Source organism: Triticum aestivum, chromosome 4D (genome assembly GCF_018294505.1).
Source record: "Triticum aestivum cultivar Chinese Spring chromosome 4D, IWGSC CS RefSeq v2.1, whole genome shotgun sequence".
Lineage (NCBI taxonomy): Eukaryota > Viridiplantae > Streptophyta > Magnoliopsida > Poales > Poaceae > Triticum > Triticum aestivum.
In genome coordinates, this window is record NC_057805.1 from 466,569,362 (window position 1) to 466,577,579 (window position 8,218).

An 8,218-nucleotide genomic window follows, 5' to 3' on the forward strand; every position below is an offset into this window, starting at 1 on the left:
CGATGGACGGTGATGAGGGGAGGGTTGGGGCGGCAAGGCTGGCCCAGGAGCGCCGCAGGTCGTACGCGCCGAAGGCTGGCGGTTTGGCCGGTGGTTCATGGGGTAGTTGCGGAAGAAGATGAACAAGAAGGCATGAGGTTGAAAAAGGCCATCTGGCCATTTGTTCTGCATCAGGCTACAAACAAATCTGACCTTAATTATTTTTTCAGTCAACTTACCCTAGCCAGTCCTTTTTATTTTATACAATTTTGCGTAGGCAATAATGTTTGGCACCCCATCTTGAAGTGACAAACATGGTGTAAATTTATATTGGAGAGGATTTGTGGCATGCAGGTCTCACAGTAAGCAGTACTCCCGACATGCTTTTATTTTTAACTTTTGATTTTCAATTTTTTATACTTTTTGAACAAAAGTCCAAATTAAGTTATTTTTTCATATTCATGTTTCTCGACGAGGTCTTTCAAATAAGATCAATTTTGAATACGTTAATGAATTTTGAAAATAAATGTTAAGTTTCAACTCTTAAAACTTAGTACACACAAACAATAAAATCACGATTTTTTTCCTACGACCGACAAAAAACATATTAAAAATTTATTATGAAGCTTGGTAAAAGCGAGTGAGAAAAATTGCACTTTTTAGATAAAAGCTCATAAGTTTCAACAACCGAAACTTAAAATTTACTATGTCCTTGTGCGGATTCAACTATTTCATGAATCGTGAGGCAATCGAGCTGCCGGGCTCGGCTTGGCAGGTGTGTGCGCCTGCAAATTTGCGAATTTTATACGGGTCATTTTCGTTCTAGGTGGGTGGTAGACGGTGTCGTGCATCGTTTTTCTCTCAACGCATTGGTGTGCGGCTGCATGCATTTCTTCTCTCTTTACGTTTCCGTACGATTTCTAAGAGACACAGTGGAAAGCTCACATGCTCAACAGCCCCATAAATACACCAGGCCTCGCCCTTGTCGACACCAACACACACAAAGCTCTAGCTCAACAGCGCCTCCAGCTCTAGCTCTAGCTCCCTCGAAGCCTCCTTCGCGTGCAAGAAGCAGCTCTCTCTCGCAGCCTCCTACGCCAGCAAGAAGCACCCACAGTGCGCACACATCCATCGATCACCTCGATCACCACACCTCGGGTAGACGATGGCCATGGCGCAAGGACAAGGGGCGCGGGCCACCAGGGAGGCCGTGCCTCCGGTGTCCCGTGTGGCCATCATCGGCGGCGGGATCAGCGGCCTGGCCGCGGCGAAGCAGATGGCGGCCTACGACCCCGTCGTGTTCGAGGCGACGCCGTCCGTCGGCGGGGTGTGGAAGCACTGCGTCTACCGCACCACGCGGCTGCAGACGCCCCGCCCGGACTACGAGTTCTCCGACTACTCCTGGAAGAACCGCGAAGACCCTTCGTTCCCGACCCACACGGAGATCGTCGACTACCTCGAGGGCTATGCCGACGAGTTCGACCTCTGGCGCTACATCTCGTTCGGGTCCAAGGTGGTGGACATCAAGTTCCTCGGCGGCGCCGAGGCCGGGTTCACCGAGCTGTGGAGCGGAACCGGCAAGGATCCGCTCCGAGGCAAGCCCATGTGGGAGGTCGGCATCGTCACCGGCGACTCCAACACCATTCAGGTGCCATATATACTTTAACATGTCTAGCATGCTTGTTTCGAGATATTTAGCACCATGTTCAGATCAATTCAATTGATCTCACGCGCATATTTTGCCACGGGAATGTGCAGTATTACAAGTTCGAGTTCGTGGTGATGTGCACGGGGAAGTACGGCGACGTGCCGCGGATGCCGGTGTTCCCGCCGGGGAAGGGGCCGGAGGTGTTCAAGGGGACGGTGATGCACTCGCTGGACTACTGCAAGCTGAGCGAGGAGGAGACCGTTGAGCTGATGCGAGGCAAGAAGGTTGTGGTGGTTGGGTACAAGAAGAGCGCTATCGATCTAGCCAACGAATGTGCCCAGGCAAACCAAGGTGCGTAAAAGCATACTCCTAGCTATGCATAGGAAAGACTTAACATGGTTTGAACAAAAAATCTCCTAAAACATGGACAAATGGAACCACGCATGAAACTAGCAAATGGCAGATAAGCTATTGTACTCGTGTAAACGCGTGTATCCGACTCGCAAAAAGAACATGCTAAGCTTGTTCACACAGAGCTGAACAAAACAAAAACAGGATACTAATAAATATTCTGGAAGCGTCCCATCATTCGATGAAGTGGATGTCTGAATAATGCATACCATATTTGGTGACATGTGCCTTGCCGATTTGTTAGAGTCGGATACTATGGTCCAGAAAAGGTCACTCTTGTCTTGACCCCTCGCACACTTCATCATGCATCTTGTACGTACTCCTTCCATTCCACAACGTAGTGCCTATAGATTTTTGTGAAAGTTAAACTTCATCAACTTTGATCAAGTGTATAGAGAAAACTGTCTACATCTACAATACCAAACATGTACATTCTGAAAATATAACTCACGATGTATCCAATGATGTGCATTTCGTAGTCTAGATGTACCTAATTTTCTCTATAGATATGGTCAAAGTTTGTAATGTTTGACTTTTGCAAAAATCTATAAGCACTACATTATGGCACGGATGGAGTATAATTCTAGCCTAGACAGTTTAGCTAGCCTAGACTAGACAGTGGATGCCTAGGTAGGTCTCTTGCATTTACAAGTTCAAAGTACACTAGACGCAATCAGTATGCATACCGCCTTGACTTTTACCGCACGAGCAATTTATACGCGTCACTCAATCATATACTCCCTCCGTTAAAGTTAGTACAAAGTTGAGTTACTTATTTTGAGACGGAGGGAGTATGTACAAAGTGTTTGCATGTTTGACCAGTAGTTGCAGATTTGCAACAAAGATTATCTGCCGTTCCAATCGAACCTTCCAAACTAACTGTTGGCATGCATGATTGGTTGTTAGCTTCCTTAAAACATAATACTCCCTCTGATTCATATTAGTTGTCTCTGATTTAGTATACTTTTATACTAAATTGGCAGTAGAAGCATATGGAAGGGTTGACAATCTGTCGCGGAAACAAGAACCATTTGATATGGATCGATCGATTTACCGGTCGCGTTTGCTTGTTTGTTTGCAGTCAAGGGAGGGCAGCCGTGCACGATGCTGGTACGGACCCTGCACTGGGTGGTGCCATCCTACTCAATCTGGGGCTTGCCATTCTCCATGTTCTACTCCACACGCTTGTCTCAGCTCTTCTACGAGCGGCCCAACCAAGGGTTCTTCCGATCCCTCCTCTGCCGCCTCATGAGCCCACTGGTATGTGTACGTCAGAATTCATCTCACAGCGTGAAACTTGTACATGATACACATGCACGTATATAGGGAAGTACGGAGTATGACCGTATTAACATATGCACGTGTGCACGCTCAAGACCATGCATGCATATCACAATCTGACAGCAACGTTGTGTGTTTTGAATTTTTGTGGTGCAGAGGGCAGGGGTGTCAAAGTTCATCGAGTCGTACCTGTCATGGAAGCTGCCGCTGGGCAAGTACGGTCTGACGCCGGACCACCCCTTCGTCGAGGACTACGCCAGCTGCCAGATGGCCATCCTCCCGGAGGCCTTCTTCGAGATGGCGGACCGCGGCCTCGTCCGCTTCCAGAGGGCCTCCGCCGGCTGGTGCTTCTCCGAGAACGGCGTGGTCCTCGACGACGGCACCAAGGTGGAGGCCGACCTCGTCTTCCTCGCCACCGGCTTCGAGGGCAAGGACAAGCTCCGCGAGGTCCTGCCAAAGCCCTTCCGCGACCTCGTCGTCGGCAAGTCTTCCATGATGCCGCTCTACCGGTACGTGTAAACGTTGCGTTTATCTTTTGCTCCAAGCCTCCAACATATATGAATCAATCGACGCTGACATGCAATTTATTTTGGCACGCAGTGGCACGATCCACCCGCTGATCCCCAACATGGCGTTCGTCGGGTTCGTGGAGAGCGTGTCGAACCTGCACACGTCGGAGCTGCGGTGCCGGTGGCTGTCGGGGCTGTTGGAGGGGCGGTTCGAGCTGCCGTCCGTGAAGGCCATGATGGGGCACGTTGCCGGCGAGGCCGACGCCATGCGCCGCACCACGCGGTTCTACCGCCGCCACTGCATCTCCACCTACAGCATCCACGACAGCGACGGCATGTGCGCCGACCTCGGCTCCGCCACGCTCCGTAAGGGCAACTGGATCGCCGAGCTCTTCGCGCCATACAACAACAAGGACTACAAGGAGCAGTAACTCATACGTACGCGTAGTACAACCTCCGCATCAATACAGGCGGCCGAGTACGTACCTAAGGCCGGTATAATACGTTCTTTTAGTAAAAAAATACACATATACGTATTCCATAGGTAACTTATAATATCGATTGCTAACAAGAATATATGTATACATGCAATAAGATTCGTTATTCCTGTACATATATATATTACTACTACAGTGTGTAAGTCCTTAGGGATCGATGATGACTAATAGTCAAGGGACTAGGTCATGCATGATAATTATATCAAGTGTCATGTGAACCGAAGAAGCGTTCGGTTAAGGACTCGCGACCTCGATCTAGGAGGTCTCGTCTCCCCTGCGACCACAAGATCGATCATGGATCGATCTCAGGGGAATATTCCAACTGTCGAGGAGCATGTAGACTGCAGTCGGTCCTTGTGTGATTACTTATACTACTGTAGATTACTATGATTCATCATGTACGCCCCCCGGTAGTTCATTTTTTCCTTGTCAATGTCACTATTGGATCTATGAGCATGCAATGAAATTCCTCATTTTGTTTAATGTTCTGCTGCAAATGACATTCTGGTTCTTTCGACCGGCTTGTTTGAGGGTTTCCTCATCACTTTTTATCAGTTCGGCCATTTGTGCCTTTATATTTCAAGGGGTGCAAAAGTCTGTTTTGAGCTAAATGACATTCTGGTTGGCGTGTGTTTTCTTGCTGGATACGTCGTTAAGTCCTAACATGGCTACCTCACTACAAAAACATTTACAGTATACCACCATGTGTGAGTTGTAGAAGTGTAGAGAAACAAAGTGCAAATGAATCTCTGTATGATTTTCGAAATGAGGCAAAGATTTGTCATTTTCGTTGACTAAGAAGAACAGAGTTGCCAGGTTAATTATGTTAGAGTTATAATATAAGTCATGTACCCCTTTGTATTTATCCCGTTGTATAAGGGGTTTCCTGCATATGTTCCACACCTGTACATGTATATATATCGGCCTATGGCCTCATGGGAATACAAGTTGCATATTTCCTAACATGGTATTAGAGCTAGGTCAATTTTTTGCACGCCACAACTCGTGGCATTGATCCGCTCCTGCTGCCGGCCGCTGGGTGTTCATCTGCCCGCCTCCCCCCGCGGTCTTCCTCTACCCCTCCCGATCGATCAGATCGCGTTGAGCCGCCGTCTTCCGTTCCCCCGCCAGGTCTCCCGATCGATCCGATTGCTCTGCCCCGCCTCGCAGTCGGGCCTTGGGCCTCTGGTCGCCATCGCCCCGCAGCCGGGCCTCTCCCTTCCGATCGATTGCGCTCGCCCGGGCCTCTCCCTTCCGATCAATTGCGCTCGCCCGGGCCTCTCCCGACCGATCGCGCACTTGCACTCCTGGTTCGCTCGAGCCACCAGATCGCCCCGCCACCAACCCTCTGGATCGTCTTCTGCTCTGGAGCGGCGGCCACCAGCTACAGATTCCGCCGCTGATCTCCGTCGTTGCTGCTGGCTGTGTCTTCGTACGCCTGGTTCGCCTAGGCTCTAAGCCTCACGACCGAAAGCTGCTGTTGCCTGCTTGTTGACGAGAAGAAAAAAAAATGTCTACACCGTCAGGCTATGTTGCTGTCCCTCGCTGTTCGGTGATCTTTGATGGTACCAATTACACCAAGTTCACTGGCTTTATGCGCATTCACATGCGTGGCATCCGTCTCTGGGGTGTTCTTTCTGGCGAGGTCTGCTGTCCGTCACGTCCGATTCCTCCGGTTGCCCATACTCCGCCGACTCCACTGGTTCTTCCTACGGATGCTAATCAGGCCGCCAAGGATGCGGCTAAGCTTGCTGATGAGGCTGCTGATCGTGCTTATGATGAGAGGGTTTTGGCTTATGAGGAGGCTCTTCAGACGTATCATGGTGCTCTGTCTGTTTACACCCAGTGGCTTGATGATGATGCTCGTGCTGCAGCTGTCCTCACTGCTAGTGTTCTGCCTCAGTTTGCTTCCGAGTTTCTGGGTCTTCCTATTGTCTTTCAGATGTGGACTTTTCTTCGTCAGCGCTATGAGCCCTCTGGTGATGCCTTATACCTTTCTGTGGTTCGTCAGGAGCATGCTCTTCAGCAGGGTGACTCTACTGTTGATGACTTCTATGCACAGAGTTCTGCTATCTGGCGCCAGCTTGATTCTCTCCGCAGTGCTGGTTGTCGTACTTGCCCCTGTTGCCAGGCTGTCCAGGCCAATTTGGAGTTTCATCGTGTCTACGAGTTCCTGTCTCGGCTCCGTAAGGAGTTTGAGCCCCGGCGTGCTCAGTTGTTTGCTCGTGGCCGTATTTCTCTCATGGAGGCGCTTTCAGAGATTCATGCTGAGGAGACTCGCTTACGTGGTGCTGGTTTGCTGGAGGTTCCCTCTGTGCTCGCTACTCGGGCTTCTTCCACTCCACCTGCTGCACCGACCCCTTCTCGCTCGAGTGCTCCGCCGCTCTTGCCCACTCCTTCTGGAGGCTCAGGTCGCCCCCGTTCACATTGTGACTACTGCAACAATGATGGTCATATTGAGTCCAGTGCTACACAAAGCGGAAACACCTGCGCAAGGCGCGATCATCATCCTCAGGGACTTCGTCATCTCCCTCGACAGCTTCAGCCATTGCTTTGACTGAGCAGGATATTCTGAGACTTAAGCGTCTGCTCACGGCTTCACACTACTAGGGAAAGGCCTACTAATGGCGCACCTAATTTGGCCATTAATGGCGCATTAGTGGTGCGCCATTAGTGCCACGCCATTAGTATATTTTACTAATGGCGCACCACTAGTGCGCCATTAGTATCTGGTATACTAATGGCGCACCCCAGATGCGCCATTAGTATATACAACAGTGCGCCATTAGTATGCCTCCCAGGGGCCATCTATACCCAGGTGCTTTGGCATACTAATGGCGCACAACAACAGGATGCGCCATTAGTAACTTCGGCATACTAATTTTTTTTCAAATATTTTTTCAGAAATATTTAAAAAAAAATTCAAATTTTTTTATTTTTTTTTAGAAATATTTTTTTCAAAATTTTTTCAAAAAAATGTTCAAATTTTTTTTTCCAATTTTTTCTTAATCTCTGGTCACTATGGCTTAATCTCAGGTCAATATGCTTAATTTCAAGTCAAATCGCACTAAGTGGTGCGCCATTAGTGCCACGCCATTAGTATATTTTACTAATGGCGCACCACTAGTGCGCCATTAGTATCTGGTATACTAATGACGCACCCCAGATGCGCCATTAGTATATACAACAGTGCGCCATTAGTATGCCTCCCAGGGGCCATCTATACCCAGGTGCTTTGGCATACTAATGGCGCACAACAACAGGATGCGCCATTAGTAACTTCGGCATACTAATTTTTTTTCAAATATTTTTTCAGAAATATTTAAAAAAAAAATTCAAATTTTTTTTATTTTTTTTTCAGAAATATTTTTTTCAAATTTTTTTCAAAAAAATGTTCAAATTTTTTTTCCAATTTTTTCTTAATCTCTGGTCACTATGGCTTAATCTCAGGTCAATATGCTTAATTTCAAGTCAAATCGCACTAAGTGGTCAAACTTCCCGGAAGGTCACCCATCCTCACACTACTCTAGCCCAAGCACGCTTAACTTCGCGGTTCTATCCAACCCCAGCACCACCTCACTTAACAGCAACTTGTTGATATGTCTATCATATCAATCCTATTAAACCTTGTTGATGTCTAGGACTTTGTTCATATTCATGAGTATGATGAAATTTTGAAAAATATTTCAAACTTCCCTGTCATATTACGAATCATTTTTTCAAAAACAAATCCAAAAAAAATTCAAAACCAATATTTTTTTCTGTTACTAGTGGCGCACCTAGCAACCGGTGCGCCACTAGTAAGTTTGAAATTTTTTGAATTTTTTTGCCTCCAGATCTTGAAAGCCCCGTATCATTTTTTCTGTTAGGTTTTTGAGGATTTTATTTTTTTG

General features: G+C 47.9%; 1 protein-coding gene across 1 annotated transcript; it reads left to right on the forward strand.

Moving 5' to 3' along the window:
* The first annotated feature begins 1,150 nt into the window (after window positions 1-1,150).
* On the forward strand, window positions 1,151-4,289 carry LOC123100346 (probable flavin-containing monooxygenase 1). The gene is made up of 5 exons (XM_044522283.1): window positions 1,151-1,627; window positions 1,738-1,978; window positions 3,120-3,298; window positions 3,476-3,828; window positions 3,920-4,289. Exons 1-5 carry the CDS (start codon window positions 1,151-1,153, stop codon window positions 4,257-4,259), a joined length of 1,590 nt encoding a protein of 529 aa, XP_044378218.1. The 3' UTR covers window positions 4,260-4,289.
* Window positions 4,290-8,218: the final 3,929 nt, after the last annotated feature.